The sequence below is a fragment of the Solanum verrucosum genome, unplaced genomic scaffold (assembly GCF_900185275.1).
Source record: "Solanum verrucosum unplaced genomic scaffold, falcon-dt-bn FXZP01000032.1, whole genome shotgun sequence".
NCBI classification, from domain to species: Eukaryota; Viridiplantae; Streptophyta; class Magnoliopsida; order Solanales; family Solanaceae; genus Solanum; species Solanum verrucosum.
The window spans coordinates 1622016-1645207 of NW_026020569.1; the positions used below are offsets into that span (position 1 = coordinate 1622016).

General features: G+C 33.5%; 2 protein-coding genes, 1 long non-coding RNA gene and 1 pseudogene across 3 annotated transcripts; 3 read left to right on the top strand and 1 right to left on the bottom strand.

Moving 5' to 3' along the window:
• Positions 1-2181: 2181 nt before the first annotated feature.
• LOC125810668 (chorismate mutase 1, chloroplastic) lies at positions 2182-7284 on the top strand. Its single transcript, XM_049490137.1, has 6 exons — positions 2182-2427; positions 3531-3747; positions 3822-3908; positions 4362-4505; positions 6514-6606; positions 6772-7284. The coding sequence occupies exons 1-6, from the start codon at positions 2240-2242 to the stop codon at positions 7003-7005; spliced, it is 963 nt and encodes a 320-aa protein (XP_049346094.1). The 5' UTR covers positions 2182-2239; the 3' UTR covers positions 7006-7284.
• A 148-nt stretch (positions 7285-7432) lies between these two features.
• LOC125810971 (uncharacterized) lies at positions 7433-10477 on the bottom strand (annotated as a pseudogene).
• A 1735-nt stretch (positions 10478-12212) lies between these two features.
• Positions 12213-13335, top strand: LOC125810675 (uncharacterized). The gene is made up of 3 exons (XR_007441883.1): positions 12213-12548; positions 12624-12760; positions 12998-13335. It is a non-coding gene; the product is annotated as an uncharacterized LOC125810675 (long non-coding RNA).
• A 5478-nt stretch (positions 13336-18813) lies between these two features.
• Positions 18814-21442, top strand: LOC125810673 (lamin-like protein). Its single transcript, XM_049490142.1, has 2 exons — positions 18814-19052; positions 20777-21442. Exons 1-2 carry the CDS (start codon positions 18863-18865, stop codon positions 21115-21117), a joined length of 531 nt encoding a protein of 176 aa, XP_049346099.1. The 5' UTR covers positions 18814-18862; the 3' UTR covers positions 21118-21442.
• Positions 21443-23192: the final 1750 nt, after the last annotated feature.

Below are 23192 nucleotides of genomic sequence, written 5' to 3' on the forward strand. Positions count from 1 at the left end.
CATGTGGATTCTTCATAAAAGCAATCCATATAATTAAAATTTTAATCTCAATAATTAAAAGTTCTTCATGAAAGCAATCTATATAGTTAAAATTCTGATCTCAATAGTCAGAAGTTTTTCTAAAAACAATTTATATAATTAAATTCTGATCTCAATAATCAAAAGTTCTTCATAAAAGCAATCTATATAATTAAGATTTTGATCTCAATAATCGAAAGTTTTTTCATAAAAACAATCTATATAATTAAAATTCTGATCTCAAAAATCAATTTTTTTTTAGTTTATGTTTCCTATTTCTTCCATCTAGATCGGAAATAATTTTTAAAAAATTTCAACTTGTTAAAGCAAATTAGAAATATAGTATAAGTGACAAACTTAATGGCTCACGTATTAAAATATTACCCCTCTGTTCCAGTTTATTACATAGTATAAGTGACAAATTTAATGGTTTGCATAGTCACATAAATATTTATTATTTACTTCCTCCGTCCAACAATAGTTGTTCACTATATTAAAATTAGTTATTTAACAATACTTGTTCAATTTAGAAAATCAAGAGATAATTTGTCCTTTGTGTCTATTTTACCCTTGTTATTAAATACTCCTTTCATTTCAAATTAATTGAATCTTTAAGGTGTTTCACACCCTTTAAGAAAAGTAGATTAAAACATAAATTGAACATAATTTTCCATTTTTACCCTTATTGATTATTGTCAAATTTATTGAAATCATCACATTGAAAATCCAAATGAAGGGTAAAATTGAAAGAACACCCTAAAAGTAGTCTTGAAAACTGAATAAATAAGTTAATTTGAAAAATGCCTCAAAAATTCAATTAATATGGAATGGAGGGAGTAGGAGTATTATTTATCATCTACTCCCTCCATTTCAAATTAATTGAATTTTTGAGTCATTTTTCAAATTAACTTAATTATTCAATTTTCAAGACTATTTTTAAAATGTTCTTCCAATTTTATCATTAATTAATTAGTATTGGAATTAATTATTAATTAATATTTAGTTATTTTAATCATAAATTTGATAATAATTAACAAGGATAAAAATGGAAAGTTATGTCTAATTTATGTCTTAATCTTCTTTTCTTAAAGGGTGTGAAACACCTCAACAATTCAATTAATTTGAAATGGAGGGAGTAACACATTTTTCAAAAGCATTAAATTTAATAAAGTCAAAACATTAAATTTATAAAATCAAAGGATAATATAGTACTCCCTCCATTCATTTTTATATGTCATCCCTTTCTACAAATAGTTGATCCATAATACTTGTCATTTCATAAAATCAATGCATAAATTACCATATTCTTCCTAATATACCCTTGATAGAGTAATTAATTAGTCTTGAAAATATATACTTTGACTAACCTAGGAAAACTAACAAGTAATTAATATTCATTTAAGTACTTCATACATTAATTAATTACTCTCTCCACTCACTATTCTATAAAAACTTATTTTGAAAAAGAAATTTCAACAAACAAATTAAAAATAAAAAATGGAGAAAAAATAAAAAAAAAATCTTGAAAGTTGAAGCTTCAATAAATTTTTTTAGATCAATTGGTGAAAAAAATTGGCTAAAAAAAAAAAACTCAAAAATTTAAATAGTCATCTAAGTGCATTTTAATTTTTGAAATCTAAGCATATTCATTATTTATTGAAAAATTGACTTAAGAAAATATTAAATAAGGATAGAAAGGTAAAATTACTTAATTTCTTAATACACAGAATCCTCATTACTCTTTCTATTTTTTTCTATTTTTATTTATATGATTCACTTTTTTTAGTAAGTTCTCCAACAAAAAAGGACATATTTTTATATTTAATAGTAATAATGTAATTTTTAAAATACTCATTTTATCCTTAATAAAATGCTTTAATAACTAACAAATCAATTAGTATTTATTTTAGATGACAAATGACAAATCAAATTAATCACATAATTTGACAAATCAAATATTTGATCACTAAAAGTTGAGAAAATTCTTTTTAAAAGATATTGTATTTTAAAATCCACCTTACAGAGGAAGACTAGGTAGTAGGAGGATATCGCATCAGATACCTAACAGCCCCACCCACCAAGTGGACCTCACCAGGCGGAGAAAACTCACCTAACTCTTCAAACTCCAAAACCCCTCTATTCAAATGCATTTTTCTTAAACTACATTTGCAGCCAAAATATTCTCCTTTCTTCTTCTTCTTCTTCTCTATCCCTGTTTGTAATGGAAGCTCAATTGTTAAGACTTTCATCTACTCCCATTACAACCCCTCTTATTACTAACTATTCAAGAAACAATACCCTTTTACCCCATCAAAAATTGCCTAAACATTTTCTTAAGTTTCAGTTATCAAATTCAGGTACCATTAAGCATGGCATTCGACCCATTCAAGCTTTTGCAGCTTCTCTTGGGTAAAAAGATACAATCTTTACTCTTCAAATTATTATTTTTTTGAAAGGAATATGTTTCTTGAAAAATTCAATCTTTATAAGGCTCTGCATGCGTTTGGGTTAATGCCACAGTGAATTTTTTGTTATGGGTTTTGATTTTTTACTGGATTCTGAGTTTTGGGTTCTGTTTTTTTTTTACAAAGTTACTGTCAAACTATCTTGATGGTTGTTTAGTTTTTGTATGGTTATTTTGGATCAGGATAAACTTTAATGCTACTGAATTGGGACGTGAATTGGGACTTTGACTTCCTTTTCCCCATCTTAAGTTATGCGTTGCACTGATATTCTTGTGTCTGTGTGTCAGCTCCCATTAAATTGTACATGGCTTTGGCATCAACAATTAGCAATGCAAGAAAAGTCCAACTTTTGAGTCCAGTTTCTCCCAATTTAGTCAACTTTCACCTAATCTTCCTCTTTTTATTGTGTGTGTTAATTTGGAAGGTACATAGTACTCTGTAGACATAGTCCAAACTTGTATGTCTAAGTTTTGGATCCTTTGGGCACATGGTGAGGAACTTAAATTTATTGGACATCTAAATGGAGTTCAACCTTCTGATCCCTAAGTTCTTTTGAACTATGGAATGTCGAAGAAATAGGGTTGGAATCTAATGTGACAAAAAGTGTATTATTCCCTCCATCTCAATTATGTGATGGTGTTGGACTCTGTATGAAATTTAAGAAAGAAAGATTCTTGAAACTTTTGGTATATATAACATTCCCATAGATATTTATGTGACTAAAGATCATCTAATAAGCTGAGAAGTTTAAAAGTAAATTGTTCTAAAATATAGACATATGTCATTCTTTTTAAGACAAATTAAAAAGGAAAAGAAGGGGTGTCTCATAAATTGGGACAAAGAGACTGGATAGTAGGTGAAGTGAGACTACCATGCTGTGTCTTGCACATCTTTAAAAAGTGTCTATTTGCAGTGTGGAGGCATTACTTACCTTCATATTAAAGAGATGGACAAGATGGGCATTACCTAACTTCATATTAAAATACTTTAGTGCCGTAATTACAACTCAGAAAACATGTATTCTGATGTGTCTTGCTCTTTTCCTAGGGAAATAAAGAGAATAGATGAGACAGAAAGTTACACTCTCGATGGTATAAGGAACTCTTTAATTCGACAAGAAGATAGCATAATATTCAGCCTTGTGGAGAGAGCTCAGTACTGTTTCAATGCGGAGACATATGATCCTGATGTTTTTGTGATGGACGGGTTCCATGGCTCTTTGGTTGAGTATATTGTCAAAGAAACTGAAAAGCTTCATGCGAAGGTACTTTCATCCTAAGCTTGTGTGGATAAAATATATCTTTTCTTTGCATATTTTTCTGATGGATGGCTTTACAGGTTGGAAGATACACAAGCCCTGATGAGCACCCATTCTTCCCAAAAGCATTACCTGAGCCAATGTTGCCACCCATGCAGTATCCAAAGGTGAAATATCCATTGCATTGTGATTTGCTCTTGTTTTCAATATTGAACATGCATCGGTCAATACCTTGATAATCCATTAAGACCCTGAATAACCCAAGAAATTTAAAATAACTCATATACACGTCTCTATTTTCTATATTGTAATCATAATCATCAGACATTGAATTTCTAGAATGATGCGCTGGATGCTAAATATATGTTGCGATAAGCTAGGGAAATTTCTTCCCTAACTGTGTCCAAAGTGTACAGACCAAGAAATGAATGATTTATCTGTCCTCTATGTAAGTTTTGTGTTGGGTCCTGTCCATTGAAAGGACATGTACATTGAACTTGGATTTTCTGCTTCAGTTATAGGATGATGAGTTGTGTAGTATTTCCCTATAATTTTATCAAAAAATCCAGTCTTATTTAGGTCATCCACTCATGAGTAAACCTTTTAATTGATTTATAAAGGTTCTGCACTCAGCTGCTGATTCAATAAATATCAATGTCACAATATGGGAAATGTACTTCAAGAAACTTCTCCCAAGATTAGTGAAGGAAGGCAATGATGGTAATTTTGGATCTACAGCAGTATGTGATACCATTTGCTTGCAGGTATTTGTTTCTTTTAAGTTTTGTCTCTTCAGAATTAGCTTGAGATTAGGCACTAGAACTTATATTGCTTTTCGTAGCTCTTCTTGTTGACATATTATATATTTGCAATTCCATGCTGTCCCTTACGCAGTGTCAATACTTTTGCCTTTTCAAGTCCCTTCTTTAGAACAAAAACATCAACACAACTCTTGTTATTTGTTAGTTGGCTCCTTGAAGTTGCCTTTTAAGGCTCTGTTGAATCTTCTCTCTGGACTGCTGACTGCCAATATCTTTACGACAGTAGGAACCATCTTGTGAAGAAAATGAACTCAAGGCTTTGAAAATAAGTGTGACTGTGGTGATACCTTAAGAAGAATCTAATCCATCCCTTTACAACAACTTCTCAAAATTTTGTCAGATTTGATGATAGTTTTCCTGATACATCAGGAATAGCTTACCTTCCCTCCCCTTGACACTATGTTTCGCTTTAGTTCCTATTTTATTCGACCGTTCTTGTTACTAGCGAACTGCCACAGCTATTTTCTCTGAGAAATCTGTGCATGTATATAGTTAAAACTTAGAAGCCTAGATATTTCTTTGCCCTGTCCTCATGGCCAGTACGTGCGTACCTTGACTATTTCATTGAGTTCTTGCATCCCACCAGTATTTATATTTGGGTGACTCTATGCATCAAAGCTCAGGCAGATTAAGAGAAATCACCTATTCTTTTTGGCTTTTGCTGTACTTGAATCCTTGTCTCCCATGTACCAAATAATCATAGACAGTTTGTATTCAACTAACCCTCTAGCAAGCCCTTTTTTCCCTTGTTCAATCACCCCAACCATGTTTCCCGGTTCTGTTTCTCTTTCTTTTTATCCTATTTTGTTATGGATTGGTGCTAATGAGACAATGAGTGAGGCATGGAATTCTTGTCCAATTTGAGTGATTGTTTATAGTCAGCAAGGGCTTGGCATGGTGAAGGAACTAAAATCTTCCTTAGACGGATTACACCCATTAGAAGTGGGAGTGGAGGTTCTAGTGGGTAGATAATGCTAGAGATAGAGAGATCGGAAGAGGTTGACTTGTAGGTTAGCATTTGTGGGAGGGGGGCGAATGGGTGACTAACAGTATCTTACATAAAAGGTAATCATAATTCCTTCCAGTACTATCAATAGTTGTACATATATTACAATTTACAATACAAAAAGTAATGTTGCTATCTTTAAAATTTAGACTGAGAATTAGAGAAGGCCTATAAGAATGACTGATATTGGTAGCAGTGTAAGTTTTCGCTTGAACGGAGAAAGACCAGGCGAGCAGCTCCCAAGGGTGTGACCTAGTGGTTAATGAAGTGGTTGAGAACCATGAAGTCTTAGGTTCAATTCTCAGCGGGAGCAGGTGATTCTTGATTCTTCCCGCTTGTCCTTAGCCTTGGTGGACAGAGTTACCTGGTACTTGTTAGTGGTGGAAGGTGGTGGGAGGTGGCAGGTATTCCGTGGAATTAGTTGAGGTGCACGACAGCTGGTCCGGACCTAACATTGCAAAATGTTTGTGCTAGGAAAAAATTAATTTGAACAAGAAGAATCATAGACGAACAGCAGACTTAGTCCGCGCCTACTGTGCAGGAGTATCAGCCGGTATTATATGATACTGAGGTAATAGATATGTATAGGATTTCGTACGATCTATTGTTGGGAAGGATGACAGCTAATCAAATGATTTTGGAAATTTTTGTTTCTCTGATTTGTGCCCTCTAGACTGCTTTTGCCTTCATTAGTGTGAAATTGACATTCAAATTACATTAACGCTAGTGATTTAGGAGCTGTTATGTAGCAACATATCTAATATGCTGATTTCAGAATTTCCGTTGGTAACTGGATACGATAGATTAGAAAGAAAATGACACCAAGAAATTGCCTTGAGATTCCCTACCGGTGTTCTTATCTGAAAGCATTCTTCTATCCACTGCCTTAAGAGTTTGCAGGTGTACTCAATGTACTGATTGCTGCAACCTTATAATTATATGCAGACCTTGTCAAAGAGAATTCATTATGGAAAATTTGTTGCCGAAGCAAAATTTCGAGCTTCACCAGATGTCTATAAGGCTGCTATAAAAGCACAGGTAATCCATTTCCTGATACGTCCACTTTTGTCGAAGGAAATTGCTTAATTTTTTTTTTTTGCTGAAGAGAGTGGATTCGGCTTAATTTCTGTGCTTCGTGAATTCGTGTTAAAGATACGCAAGAGCACTTATATTTGATATTTTGTGATGGCTATCATTCTCCAGGACAGAAACGGACTGATGGATTTACTAACCTACCCTACTGTTGAAGAGGCTATCAAAAATAGAGTAGAAATGAAAACCAAAACTTATGGACAGGAACTGAACAATGGACCGGAAAATGTAGGTGATCCCGTGTACAAAATAAAACCATCCCTAGTTGCCGAACTGTATGGGGACTGGATCATGCCATTGACAAAGGAAGTTCAAGTTGAGTATCTTCTGAGAAGACTGGATTAGGGGGGAATACACCTGATGGAATACATGACCAGTGAGTTATTGCGCTAATATTATACTGTTCCACCAGATGCCTATAAATATATGATGGGACTTGGTTTCTTATAGTGATTTCTAGCATTGTAAATGAACATGGAGGTGTTAAAAAACTAAACAGTGATTCTTCTCCTGGGAATATGTCGATAAAAACCTGTTGTAATTTATGATTTTTTGCCCTTGAGAAAGTAAAAGAGGGATATGTTTTTGAATAATGAACATTATAAGCTGGTCTTTTCCAATGAATTCCCATGCTGTTTCTGTTAGTGCCGGTTTTTTTTTTTTTCAATGTGCTTTTCCAGATTTGTTTAAAGGTTTCATATGCAGCTCTTGTTTCTGCACGATGGACAAGAACATTTAATTAGTTGAATAGATTTTCTGTCATCTTTGATTATTAAAACAGACGAGCATTCAAGGACAAATTACCTGGCACAAGTGGCATATCATGAACAGTCTTAATATTGTTATTTCCTGCTGTCGTTCTTGAAGACTCGCTCGTGGCAAAGAACTTCTTGCTTTGGTATAATGGAGGAGCTGAATGACTTCCTCTACTATTCTTCCTTACAAACTCATCAATCGATTTATGCGAGCTCCCATCCACCCTAGCAGAGAGCATAGCTCGTGGTGTCAAGTAATTATTAAGATTTTCTTCACCATGAAAATGCATGTGTCAAATCATTTCAATCATAATGGTATTCAGAAGGACCTGAACTACGATCAATTCCCCCTATACTGGCCATATTCTTTCTAGAAAGATCATAAAATTTGAGGTCAAACTTTGGGAACAAGCAGTCCTCTTTTTCCAAATTATTTATGGCAAGGACCAAGAGAATATGTTCCATGTTTTCAAAACTATAGTAACAACAACTTCATGTTTAACAGAAGTTTCAATCCCATTTTTCTGAATCTGCTGACAAAAATATTGACCTTTGCAATGCCTTGCTCTGAGTTTTGCACCTGGAGAAGTTCTCAAAATATATTTCTTGCCTCTAGGATACCTTTTGATTTAAGACCTGGTTAAGATCATCAGCTACTTCAAATCCAACACTATAATAACTATCAAAATGATCCATCATATATCAGGCTTCTGTGCAAAGAACAGCTCCGGGTAAATGTTTTCCTTCTCTCATGCATCACATTCGAACTGTCATCAGGATCAAGAGACTACCTAAATGGGGCATCTTCTATTGATCTGCCAGCTATAATTGTTCTCCCATCACAAACTTATTAACATGCATTACCGATGTATGCAATAAATTTCTATTAAAATCAGAGAGAAACAACAAAGAATCATATCATTTCAAAAAGTACGTGGTCAGAAATCAAAAAATTAATATACATCTGGATGTCACCATCTCCTAAAGATAGCAAGGCTCCAAGAAGATTGATGTAACAAAAATCTAGATCTATGAAAAGTTGACGTACATTTTGAAAAAAAAAAAACTGCAAAATCAATTTAAAGGGAAGCGAAATGATTGGGTAAGCAAAAACCAGTAGACTAAGTTAAAGCTGGAAGAATGGTCAGTCTAAGAAGCAGCGAACACATTGTAATAAGAAATACAACACTCCAATCAGTATGGCATGTCCTTTTAACATTGGCCGATTTAGTTTTGCAACTAAAAGAAGTTAGAAACCGGGTTTTGCATTGTTCTCCTATAATAAATGGGGGATTATTTTGTTCTCCGGGACGAGCTATGACGCAAGGGCCTTGCCTGCCAGGGGGTCCTATATTAAATACGATTAGTAATAAATAAAGATTTTAAGCCAGTCTTTTAACCTATTTATTTCACCCACATTGAAGTTTCAAAAAAAGATTAGGTGTTATGATATACTACGTTTTACAAAAAACAACCCAAACCAATTCTCACAATACAAACTCAATTCAATAAAAATAAATCCAAAGATTCAAGTTCGTTTCCCAACCCCCAAAACAAGTAAATAACAGAAAATCTCACCTCGAATTCCACAGAGAGGTCGTTGAAGGCACGAAAGTCGAATCATATAAAGATCTTGGGCAGCTTAGGTTCAACAAAAGAAGTGGATATATCTGAGATCTAATTCGTAGCTCAATGTCAGAAGACTGTCAAAACTCATCGCTGTGTTATTTAAGTAATTTATGTATTGGTCCTTTGAAAACAAATCTTGGATTGATATCTGCATTAGAGGGTCAAGGAAAACAAGAAAACCGTTAAAAACAAGCATTCGATATAGTAAATGTTAAGCAAAGATTAATTGTTCAGGAAATTATATTGAAATAAGTGGCTACAGAAATATTGAAGGACCTGCAAATTAAACAAGGGTTGTTAGGGAAACAAAGTGTAAAAACGAGAACTTATAACAACTCTCATCCATCAATTTGGGCCTCTATACCTTCACTGTGTAAACATCAGGACCTGAGATGTATCCTGAGAACTTGAATGAACATTGTTTGCATTCAATTTGTCAAGGGAACTCAGATGTACCCCAAACCCACTGGACAATAGCGGCAAGGGAGAAGGAGAAGCACGTGTGCATATCAAGTCATCCTCATTGCATGATAATGAACAAAATCTAATAAGCCAGACGGAAATAAGTTAGCTGGTATAACAAAGACGGACTTTTCAATATCAACAATTTTGAAGGAGACACTGGAGTGCACAAGGGCGATTCTTAGCACAGACTCTTTCAGAGAATGCAAGACCCTCTTTGGGCTTCCACAGATTATATATGCAAACCAAAAGATCATTCGACAGAGTACAACTTTAGAAGTTAAGTATGTAAACCAATATTTTTTATTTGTTTGAATTGTGAGAAAACTAGAAGTACTTGGAGTGCATTTGGTTCCTTCGAAATGGTTGGTGGTAAAATACATCACGAACAATGACCGCAAAAGAAAAATCCCAAGAAATTTACTTATTAGCAAACATCAGTCTACTCATGTATCAGGTAGGCTTATACAGAATTTCCTGTTGTACAAACATTTTGTCTACAATCATCAATTCCAAGGTACAAACACTTCGTCGTCCTGTAAACAGAGTGCTAAGAACAAAGACCAAGTTAGTAGGTTTATACCTATCCTAATAGATACTACCAACTAAATCTCAAAAGAGCTTTACCGCCAAAACCTTACGATATCCATGTCGCCTCACATGAGTTTTACTAACAATTTCCAACAAAGAAACGTCAGAAACAGAGCTCAGAGCCTCTCCTTTAAAGCCAAAGCTTGCTGGGAAAGCATATCATCTGAATGGCTGTATTTTGATGCCGCTGGTGTAAAGAAGCATACAAAACCATAGTTAAAATGGCCAGACAAAAAGAAAGCATAACAAAAGATGAAAGAAACAAGCACATATTGTCGCCAGAAGCTGGGTAGAAGTGCCAAAGCACCAATATATATATGTTCCAGCTCAACTTCAGCTGTTATCAAAGGTGAAAAGTGCAAAAAGGCTCTAAGGTCCATTGCGGATGAAAAGCATTCAAACTGCAAATCAGAAGGGCATGAGTTCAATATCTACACATTAATCATGGAAAACATATTGCCCCTTATGCATAGTACATGGGTAAATTTGACCCTTTTTCCTTTATTCTTTAGCAAATTGAGGCTCAGATTTGTGTTACGATAAGGCCAAAGAGAATCCAACCACACCATGGCTGCAACATACGATTGCAAGTGTGATTTATGCTTCTCAATTACAGGCCATACTGGGTTTCCCCGGCAAGATACAGGTTGAGTAATCTCAATGCCCAAATTTAGTAAGCCCAGAAATCATCAGTGCCTCTTTATTAATTTTCATAGTCATGTTGTTGTTGTATAGTTGTGGATATTGCCTTATGAGCATACGTTCAAGGGTGCAAAAATGAAAAGAAACCCAGAAACTCTCTGCTATCTCATTCTTGCCTTTTATAGGCTAACCTAACAAAAGGGGATTCACAAGACTTCAAGTGTCTTTCGGCCAATTAATTCTCCTGAGGCTCAGATTTGTTATAAAACCAGGCAAAAGGAAACAAAGAAACCGCAATGGCTGCAGACCTCGGTTGCAAAACGGAGATGCCTTACCGGGTTGCCTCACCAAGAAAGGATAGCTCCATTTCCTGACCCAACTCTATACAACTTCATTTGTCATCATCACAACCTTATCCTATAATTAAAAGCTAGCATTGGTAGATAGACCTTACCCCGGTCCTTTGTGGGGGACTAGAGAGGTTGTTTCCAATCAACCTCAGCTCAAGAAAATCACAGTCCACAACCAGTACTGGGAAAAAAACCCAGAAACTGTAGTGTACTCTATATATGTATCTTATCTTTTTTAAGGGTTGTTGGTTTGTTTAGAAAATGGAAGAATCATAGGCAAAGCATAGAGAAGGGAAACCACCCTTGAATAGAAATCTCATTATTCTCTCTGCTGCCTCATTCTGAGCTAATCTAACAAAAAGGGGTTCACAAGTAATTACTTGCAAAACCGAAAATGCAAACTAGCATTAGTGCAAAACTTCAAAAAAGATCGGGGTTTACTAGAGAAGGGAGGCAACCACCCCTAAAAAACCCAATATTTCATACAAGATAAATACAAATTCTTGAACATCCTATACACACATGGCAAGATTAACAACATAATTTAAAAAAAAAGATTTCTTGAATTTCCTGAATATGTAAGATGTACAATGTCAATATATTCTTGAAAACAACATTTTCTTTGATTTCCTAAAACTATGCATCTAAGAATACCAAGGTAACTTTAAAAATCCAACAAGTTCTTGAATTTTTGTTAAAGAGAATGCGTGCATGAATACCAAGAAAATCTGCCAATATCAAGTTCTCGAATTTTCCTTCTTTCTTTTTTAATGGATGCAAGAATATCAACATAATGGGAAGAACAGTAGATTGGCTGGAAAATTGATTTAGGTATTTGATCGGACATCGTCAATGGGACAGTTAAGAGCATCAACCCGGTGGAGTACTCTAAGATGTGCCGTATCAAGCGTCTTTCGGCCAATTCTTTCTCCTAAGGCTCAGATTTGTTGAAAAAACCAGGCAAAAGGAGACAAAGCAAACGCCATGGCTGCAGACCTCGGTTGCAAAACAGAGATGCCTTAACGGTTTGCCTCACCAAGATAAGGGTAGCTCCAATTCCTGACCCAACTCTATTCAACTTCATTTGTCATCATCACAGCTTAAGGGCTGTTGGTTTGTTTTCATCCTTGGATGTTCTATCAAACATGTTGCCTGTGAAGCTAAAGAACTGTTGCTTGGCACGACATCTCAGGTGGGTTTGTGATGAATTTTACAACCACCAGTTCGAAGGAAGCAAATGCACTTCAAGTACTTTCTAGTTTTCCTCAAACACAAACAAGTAAAAAAAAAATTGATTTACATACTTCACTTCTAAAGCTATACTCTGATCTTATTGATCTTTTGGTTTGCATATATAATCCGGAAGCCCAAACAAGGTCTTACATTCTCTGAAAGAGTTTCTGCTGAGAATCGCCCTTGTGCATCCCAGTGTCTCCTTCAAAATTGTTGATATTGAAAGGTCCATATTTGATACACCAGTTAACTTAAGGATATTTCCTGTCTGTTTTTTTAGATTTTGTTTATTTGCATGCAGTGAGGATGACCTGCTTTGCACAGGTGTTTCTCCTTCTCCGTTGCCACTATTGTCCAGTGGGTTTGGGATTCATCTGAGTTCCCTTAACAAATTGAGTGCAAGCAATTGTTCATTCAAGCTTTCAGGATACATCTCAGGTCCTGATGTTTACACAGTGGAAGTACACAAGCATGGATAAAGGGATGTGATAAGTTATCTTTTCTACACTTTGTTTGATTCTAGCATTTATCTTCGTTGAACATTACAGTGTGGTGACAGTTTATTCTCTGTCGAAAGGTAATGTTATCAAATTTCTTCGGAGGGTTAGGTGTCTTGCTGATATTATCTCAATCAAATATGTTAGCAACTCTCACGACCTGGTGTTTCTCCATCAGGCCAAGTGTGAAAATGAAACTTGTTAACATCTGGAATAGCAAATTACAAGCTCAAGGGGAGTGCACAAGTACACGCAATGGGAAGTCAAAAGAAGATAAACCATTCCTGTCATTTGTTCCTGACCTGAATAAGAATTAAGAGCTGAATGTTTCAGTCAATTAGCTGCATTTCTTTCTCCAACTTCTCAAGATTATCTTAGACTGCATTCTTATTAATCATGAAAGCCTTAGAGATTACAATGTCTATTTCTTAGTCTCCTGCACTACATAGTCTCTTTCAAATTCCATCTTGCATATGTTCTGATTTTTGTAACAGAATTGTCATGCCTGGCTTTTTTTACTCACAATTTGCACCAACAAAAACTGAAGTTTCTGGGAGAAAATGGAGGGACTTCCCTCCAGATATTACAGTTATTTACCTTAGCTATATCTCAGATGTTCTTGGGACTTCTTCTCTATTTTGTTAAGATGATGAATTTTTACTTTTTCCAATATGAGATGCAGACTGGTACTGGAACAGCGAATCTTAAGAATCAGGATTCTATACTCAATGTCACTTCTGACGTCTTGCATTTTATCGGTGATTCATCGGTTCCTGATACCATTGATAAAAACTGCCTGGAGGGTGCCAAAGTTCTCGAACAGGTTGATAATAAGTTTATTCCGATTGTGGTGAACACAACAATTGCTATAATTGATCAGATCCATTCTGTCCTTTCTATTGTCCATTATGGCCATTCTTTGTTTCTCATGAAATTCCTTATAATGCATTTACTTTAAACGATTATTTCTCTTAGGGATCCTTTGGTTGGACTCATTAGCAAAAATAAATCTCAGCATAAACAGTATGCCATTTGTTTGCTGCATAAGAAAAAGTAAAATCTGCATAACTATGTATCACTCAGTTATCCCCATAAGAAAAAATAAGCTTGACATAACTGATCGATGCAGCATTTGGTTGACGGTATTTAACTGTTCAGTGTTAATATCTTCTTGACTCATACAAGAATCTCTGTCTTATTTTATGTGCGATAGGTTATGGAATAAAAACACATTTGTCAACAATGCATGAATGGATATGTCTTACTCTCTTGTATTGCAAATATCTTGATTCTAAGCAAGAATTGGCACCTATTTTATTCTGATAACGACATTGGTTTCGAGTCTTCGACCATGCTTTTAATTTGCAGGTCATGCTTGAAATTGGTTACCAATTACTACACAACTGTGCTGACCAAACTCAAAACTGGGATTAGATCTGCAACATTCATTCTCAAGCTTCAAAAAATCAATCTTTGTTTAAATTTTCATCACACAACCAGTTGCATTAAATTTTGCAACATTCATTGAAGTTAAACTAAGTGTGTGCATGAAGTTATATGTTTTGGTTAAAGAAGTTACCTTTAATGTGATTCACAAGTAGCCAACATCTGTCACAAAGCATGGCAAGCACCGAAGAACTTAAGATACAATAAGCTCAAATAAAATATAACTGGAGTGTGAGAATAGTTTCCAGAGAAAAAGAACAATGGACTGATCTTGTATTCAGTCAAGTTAATCAGTGGCGGATCCAGATTTTCACGAAGTGTGTTCAAGATATAAAAATATACCTAATATTATTTGTAATTTTTATGAGGCTAACAACATACATATTTGACTATACTAAACAATGTTAATACATTTGAAAAAAAAATTACATTGACTTATGAATGAGACGGTAAATAACAAGATGGACGAAAAATTAGGCTTCAATATAAACTAAGAAAATAAAAAAATATTATGAATGATTTCTCTTCATTCAACATTTAACAAATAAAAACAAAATATTAAACAAAATAATTATAACCTTAATTTCATAATCGAATACATAGAATTTTTTTTTTGTTGATTTTAGAATGATAAGGGATTTTTTAGTTGAAGAAATAAAAAATAACCACAATAATCATATATGTATATATAAAGACTAGAATCAAGAGCGAAAAACATTCAACAAAGAAGAAGACAAAAGGGTTTTTAGAATTGAGAATAATAGGGATTAGTGCCTTTGTAGTTGAGTTTTTTTTTTTTTAAATAATTTAAAACAAAAAGAACAAAAGTTGTTGACTATTGGACTTTTAATTGTAAAAGTAAAAAGTTGTTCTACTTTTTATAGTTTCTAACTAAAATGTGGCAATGGGGATTCGATCCCAGGTTGGCTGGGAGAATTGAACCCCCTCAATCACTCGGCTAAGCTTCAGACTTGTGTTAGTGGGTTCAAAATTTAATATATACATATAAAATTTTATAAACTGATTAAATATACATATATATACAGTGTTATTTTTCAACGAAGTGGGTTCATATGAACCCACTTGAACCACTGTAGGTCCGCCCCTGAAGTTAATGATCTTATATAGATAGAATTACAACTTTAATAGAGTCACAATCCCACTTTTGTTCAATGCCATTGACAAAGGAAGTTCAAGTTGAGCATCTTCTGATAAGACTGGATTAGGAAAAAAACTAACATCCGATCCGATGGAAGTCACAATATTATATTGTTCCACCAGATGCCTATAAATATGTGATTCTTCGCCTGAGAATATGTTAATATCCAGTTGTAATTTATGATTTTTTTTAAGTCCGTGTAAGAGATATAATTTTGAGTAATAAGCTGGTCTGTCAGTGCAGCCTTTTTTTTCAGTGTGTGTACTTTACCAGGATTCATATTCTTTGACTGTTACCAGAGAAAGTGAAGGAATTGCTATTTTCATGTTGATGACTTTATAAGTCTCCAAAAGCCAGTAAGAGTTTCCATCCGTCGTTAGCTCTGATCTACTCAAGTGTCAAATTTAGTTCCACAAAAATGTAGCCGAATTTACCTGTCTAAAATGCTCGAGTAAAAGTGCTCCCGATCAACATCGAAAAATTATGTTAGGTATAAACATATTATACTTATAAGTATATATATAATAAATATGTAATCTTGCGATTAGTGGGTGACCAAACACTTACCAAGTGTGTAAATAAAAATTTACTTTTTACACATCATATATATTAAAATCAAACTAGTCCTTGTATCTGTTTTTAACTTTGAAATGAATGCATAGGTGGAGCTAGGAATTTGACTAAAAATGTGTGAAATTAAATATACACTTAAAATAGCTAATATTTAACATTATTCATTTTAAAAAAAAACTAACATTTACAACATTTATACCTCATATGTAGTGCCGGCAAAATGAGCTCATATTTAATGGCTTGGGTGAGTGACTTTTTACATGGGTAAAATATGGGTTGATACCCATATTCAACCCATAAAAATATTGGTAAAATATGGATTAGCCAAATGAGTTAAGCTTCTAACTTTTATTCACTCAAAATTTATGATATTACCAAATATATTGTAACTTCTCTTCCTTCTTATGTTCTTCTATCAAAACTAATTATTTTTCTCTATAATTGAAAATGCGAAGTCTTTGGCCCTCCAAAAATATCTATTTTAAATGTACATTTCTTTTGTTAATTTTAATTATATTTTTTTTATTTATTTAATTTTATATTGGATAATAAATAATAGTGTAAAATAAGCAAATCATGTACTAGTATTGACATTGCTTAAAGTGCATTAAGCATGTTTTAGGGTGTGTTTGCTATGAAGGAAAACATTTTCACTCCTACTCTTGACCCCCCCCCCCCCCACACCCACCCACCCCTTACATCCTCCACCCCCCAAAAAAAAATTTAAGTTTATTTTAAAAAAATATTTTGAACTTCAAAATTTCATTTTTTCACCCCTACCTTCGACCCCCCCCCCCCACGCCACCACGCACGCCCTACCAGCCCCCCCCACCCCCCAAACAAATAGTTTTAAGTTTATTTTTAAAAAATATTTTCAACTTCAAAAATTCATTTTTTCATCCCTACCATCGACCCCTCCCCCCCCCCTCCAATCAGCCCCATCCATCCCCTACCAGCCCCCCACCCCCCAAAAAAAAATTTAAGTTTGTTTTTAAAAAATATTTTCAACTTCAAATTTTTATTTTCTCACCCCTACCCTCGATCCCACCCCTGCCATCCCCCCTACCACCCCCCCCTCCCCAATCCCCCAAAAAAATTAAGTTTGTTTTTAAAAATATTTTCAATTTCAAAAATTATTTTCTACTCTAGTAAAAATAAAAGATATTTCTCAAAAATATTTTTCATTCATAAACCAAACACTACAAATCTTTTCCGAAAAATATTTTCTACTCACCAACCAAACATGAGAAAATAAATAAAAAATCTACTTGTTTTTCAGGAAAACATAAATTTATTTTATATTGAAAAGTTATAGGATTTTTTTTTTTTACTTTTATGATACAATAAATCTAAATGAAACATTTTTAACATATTTCATCTAAAAAAAGACTAAAATATTTTCTCCATGTTGAATTCTTATGTAGAGAACTATTTACTCATGAAAATATGGATAAAATATGGGTAAACTAGTATTTTACCCAATCCATTTTTACCTATATCAAATATGAGCAGGTTGAATTATTACCCATTTTATGTTGACCCATTTTCAACCCGCCCAAATTTGACCCAACCCGCTCAGTTGCCACCACTACTCATAGGTCACAATCGATTCTCTTACTAGAAACATACAAAGAAACACACAAACTTCTATAGAAGTATTTATTTTTGTTTTCATCTGAGAAAAGTTTGAAACATTATCTTCTTAGTATATACTATTTCTAATATTTATATTTGATGTTCATGTGCATCGAATCCGTCATTCTTTGAATTTTTTTTTTCAAGTTCAATTGCGTTGTATACCATATCAAATCTGAAAAAATAAAATAAAATTGTGGTTGCAAATGTAAGCCGTAAATCTCAGACCAGAAATGCCTAGCTGGACCTAAGTTTTATTGTGAAATTCTTGATTTTTTTTCATTTTAAATGAAAAAAATGCTAAATTTGGCATTTTTGTCTGCTGTGTTCCATTTTTTCAACGCATAAACTTTCTTGTACTGATTATCATGTTTCTAAAACATAAAAAGTCAGCAATTCATAATCTCAACAGTAAAATTGTGTCGGTTGTTTTAACAAATATGATCCTAACAAGTTAGACTATACTAATATTGTTCAATAAAATTTTTTGTCATGAAATACAATTTAATTTCATCTATAGGTGGTTTGAGAAACTTACAAGTTTGATCTAAACTTACTGATTGCAACAAGCTATCTCAGACATTTTGTTATTGATTAGAGTTATTTATAGAGATTAGTTCAAAATTTAGTTATTTATTTATTATTTATTTTAATTTTATTGTGGATATGATTTATAATTTAAATATGTTTTAAATATGTTATATTGTAAATTAATAATTGAATAACGTACATAATACTTAATGCATATAATTCACTTAACTAATGTATCTTGCACCGTTAATGAGTTGAGTTCAAAATTTGATTAAAAGGTGGTAGTAATGGATCACATGCAGTTGAGGGTAGGCGTATCCTATGTGATAAATGAGCTGTTAAGTTTTGACATTGCTTTTAGCTTAATATATGCGTTACTCCACTTTATTAATTAAAAAATATCATGTTCTGTTATTATTATTATTATTATAGGAAGATAAAAAGAAGGTAATTTCTAAAATAGTTAAAAAAAGATAAATTGTTTCTTGATGGACTTAGTGCAATGAATAAGTTATTTATCTTTAATCAAAATTTTCGAGTTCGAAACTAAATATGACAAAATCAACTTTCCCTAAATGCCCGCAAAAGTTAGTAAAAGATAAATTACAGTTGAGTAAAGTTTCAACTATAAATAAGGTAGTCCACATGCATCTGGAAAGAAGAGCTTCTAGCTAAGAACTCTAGTATATTACTGTAGCAATGGAGGTGGTGAGAAGGAGGAACTTTGGTTGGCCGACAATGGCGGTGGTGCTAACATGCGCCTTGCTCGTTATGCTGCCTCAAGTGTACTCGGTTCGGTACATTGTGGGATCGAGATTTGGTTGGACTAACAGTGTCAATTACACCAATTGGGCTAAGGACAAACATTTCTACAACGGAGACTGGCTCTGTAAGCTCTAGATCTACTCTTCTTTCTGCTCATTCTTAAGATTTTCTACTGTTCTTAGCTTGCTTCTAGCCTTCTACTAATGTCTCCTTAATTAGAAATTAGTCCGGATCTTAAATATACCCGGGGTTTAGTATAAATATGAGTATAATTTTGTTTCTACAATTGGAGCTTGGAGCCTGAGTTTTCTGTTTAAGCTCTGTGGTTTACTGGGTTTTGCTGCTTTCTATAATTGGAGCTCTACCTTTTCTAGTGCTAATTAGTAGGAGTAACTTTCTGAAGCTTTGATTAACTTGGCGTTTGCTAGATAGTGAAGGTCTGGTGTAAATTGCCTTTTTTTCTGTGAAGGAGTGAATTATTTTCTAAAATTAGAAATCTTCTGTGTCGTTCAGATCTATGTTTTTAGCTTTGCATTTAGAATGTCATTTACTCTGTTTATACCTAATTTGAATTATAGAGTTTCCAGCTGGGCATTTTCGGTGATGAAAGTTTGAAGTTTTTCCTTTTTATGACTGCGTTGAGCTCTGGAAAAGGCGGCTTCTTCATAAAGGCAATGGTGTTTCGTTTGAAATTTAATGTTGCCCTTTCCTTTTTTTGGGGTTTACTTAGATCTAAATCGCACACATATTCTACTGTTTTACTATGAATGAAAGCATCATCTTGAATTACTTGTCATTTTAGTTCTATAGTTGCGATATCATCACCATTCTTCACACGTTGTAATGTTCTCTTTTGGATGTACATTTGTCCCCAGCATTTCCTCTATGGTGGTTGTTTTTACATCAAGAAGCGACAGTTGTGATATCACCATTCTTCACACATCGTAACGTTCTCTTTTGGATGTACATTTGCCCCCAGTATTTCCTTTATGCTGTTTGTTTTTACATCAAGAATATTCCTTTATTACTCATTAAGAAGAAAAAAAGTTGTGATATCACCAAATTCCTGCTCTATTCATGATCTTCACTGTCCTCAGTTTTGTGTTACTGTAGAGATGGCTAAGTAACTTCGCCATGGATCTCAAACTTGTTTTTTTTTTTCCATTTCTTAAATTGCATTAGCACAGACAGATTAGCTGTTATGTGAGCCATTGATTAAAGAAATTGTTTTGAGCTTCTTGTTATTAGAAGGTAAATCCAATTTTTTTACTGTAAAATTCTGTCTTTACTCTCAAGTGTTTTTGTTTGGATCTGAAGTTCAAGTAACCACTTTTGTATGATATTCTAATCTTTAAGCCAATTTGCAATAATTAAAAACTTGTAAAAATGGATTTGGTAGGACATTATAGCTAATCAAAAGAGAAATAAAACATTGGATAAGACAACAATTCCAGCCACGTGCTTAGATGTCACCCTCATGGCTGATCATGTCCAGAATCATCCAGTTGTTTTGTAGGGACAAATATGTTTGTCAGTTGTCACAGTATTGGTTCCAGCTAATGCTGGACAAGCGTTGCTAATTTCTCTAATCTAGTTTGGTGCATAATGTGTAATCTAGTGAAGAAATATTTTATCATTTTTCGAACGGCTCAATGATGTGTAAGTGTGTACTTGTGCATATACATTTGTAGTATTTGCTGATTGCTATGCTTATCTTGCTTCACAATAACTTAAAGACACATTACAAGTTACTCAGTCTCTATACGTATGAAACTCTTAGTATTGTAAAATAATGAGATATCTTCAGTTATTTGTCGCTGTTCAATAACTCTTCCTCTCCCATCCCAGTTTTTGTGTATGACAGGAACCAGATGAATGTGCTTGAGTTAAACAAGACCGACTACGAGAGCTGCAATACTGATCATCCTCTCCACAATTGGACCACTGGAGCAGGAAGGGACGTTGTTCCGCTTAATGTGACTAAAACCTACTATTTCGCTAGTGGCAAAGGATACTGCTATGGAGGCATGAAAGTGGCTATTCATGTTGAAAAGGCACCTCCACCACCAAAAGCTGCTCCAGTACGCAGCAGTTCAACAAATTTGCTCAACTCATTGAAAGGACAGATAATGATACCAGCTCTTTTTGCAACTGCTGCTGCGTGGGATGCATTTCTTCTGCTCTGGTAGGATGGTTAATTGAACCATAAATGCTGGATGCTTCAGATAATTAGTTAAACCAAGTGTCAAGAAAGTGTTTAGATTTTTTTTTTTTTTGTGTGCTCGTATTTTCTTTTTTCTTGAAAGTTATCATCTTTTTTTTTTCCCACTAAGTGCCATCATCATTTGACCTGAAAATCAATTTTTTATTTCAGATCAAATTGGTGTGGGGGGTTGATTTGAAAAATTTGTTTATTTATGTTGTTACCTAAACAAGTTTACAATTGTTTCATTGGAGAAATTGATCGCGTGGATGACGGAGACCGTTCATGTTACTTACTCTGTTCATTTGTTATACCTCTCTTAATTATCATTATTTTGTTGTAATTAGCTGTCTCGATTTGAATTTGGAGTCATCTAAATTTAGATTGTGGTCCAGGTCCACTCCAGTGCAAATTAGTTATGAAAAGTTTGTCTTCATATTAAAGAGCTCACATGATAGATTGTGATCATTTTAGGTTATATTAATATAAAAGAGGAAAATAAGTTGCGTGTGTTATTTCAATGGGTTCAAATACTACCTGGCAAGGGAATGGTGGGCCCTTGCCATGTGACTTTTGATTCTGTTCTCACAAGTTAATTAACAGCTGGTTTCCAATAATGTAATGTATAATATATCGTTGGGGTTGAAGAAAAGTAGATAGGAATAAAATATTGTTTTGTGCCATTTTCTTGTTCAGTGCGTTTGTTTGATTTTTTGAGGAACCTTTTCAATATTTTTCCAACTTCTTTTGGTTTCCTACCCAACGCCAATAATTTTGCCAACACACATTTGCAGTGATCTGATTTTTTTTTGGTTTCCAAACGAAAAATGGGCGAGTATTTGGCCATGAGATGTTTTCACTTTTTTGCAGAGTTGAACTTCTAAAAGAACTTTTCTTTTCAAGAATTACAAAAACAACAAAATAGTTTTCACTATTTTTACTCTAAATTACTCACATTTTTTTAAAAAAAAAACACTCTAATTTGTGTTTGTAGCCTAAAACTACTTTGATTTTCAAATATCATTTTTTATTTTAAAAATAAAAGATACTTTTTTAAAAAAAGGAAAAATTGCAGAAATCTCACCTTTTAGTTTACTTATTATCATTATCCCCTATAAGTTTTACAAATCTCCAAAATCCCTCATTTTCGCGCATCAGATTAATGTATCTCGCGCATCAGATAATGTATCATGTATAAAATGTACATCAGATTAGTGTATCATGTATAAAATGTAATATATCTTACTTAACGATTAAGTTCATCAAATTAATGTATCAGCGCTTATATTATTGAATCCGTTTTGAAAGATTTCTGTAATTATAAACTTTTAAGGGATATATTGTAATTTTGCTTTAAAAGTATGTGATTTCTGTAATTTTAAAAAAAATCACAATAAACTATGATCAAACGCTCAAAGAAAGAGTTATTTGAAATTTTGAAGAACTTTTTGCACCCGTTTCTGTAACTAACGTAAGAGGCTCTGTCAATCGGATTCTAGTTTCTTCTGGACCTAGTTCTGTAATTCCAATGAATTGAATGCATTTCTGGACGGGCATTTTGCACTTTTGTCCCTTTTTGTGCTTGTTTTTGAATTTTATCTCTAGTAATAAATATTTTTTCACATGACATACGTTTATATTTTTATATCATAATATTTTAAAAGTTGTGTTATTTTAATTTTTAAAGAACTTATTTTTCACCAGATGTAAGTTTGATGACTAAAAGACAAAAAAAATAAAGACCAACTTATTTGTAGGACAAAAATTAAAGATCAATCCATTTATAGAATAAAAATTAAAGAGCAATTCATTTGAAGGACTAAATTAGGAATATTCACACGAATACCTCTATTTTGAGATGATCTTTAATTTTTATTATTCAATAATTTAAGTAATAAAAAAATAGCCTCAACATTAAAAATAATCTGAAGGCACAAGTTATATCTTACAAGACATAAGCTCAATTTCAAATAGTGTGCCTTAAGAAGTTCATAATCCACAAATATGTCCTTACGAGACAAAAAAACAGCAAGGTAAAATTTGCAAGATACAAGTTATGCC

Bases quoted from the DNA above. Each gene is read 5' to 3' on its own strand.
- LOC125810668 (XM_049490137.1), top strand. From the start codon at position 2,240: ATGGAAGCTCAATTGTTAAGACTTTCATCTACTCCCATTACAACCCCT. The intron at 3,909-4,361 runs GTGAAATATCCA...TGATTTATAAAG, and splicing joins CACCCATGCAGTATCCAAAG to GTTCTGCACTCAGCTGCTGA. The intron at 4,506-6,513 runs GTATTTGTTTCT...AATTATATGCAG, and splicing joins GTGATACCATTTGCTTGCAG to ACCTTGTCAAAGAGAATTCA.
- LOC125810673 (XM_049490142.1), top strand. From the start codon at position 18,863: ATGGAGGTGGTGAGAAGGAGGAACTTTGGTTGGCCGACAATGGCGGTG. The intron at 19,053-20,776 runs GTAAGCTCTAGA...CTCCCATCCCAG, and splicing joins CTACAACGGAGACTGGCTCT to TTTTTGTGTATGACAGGAAC.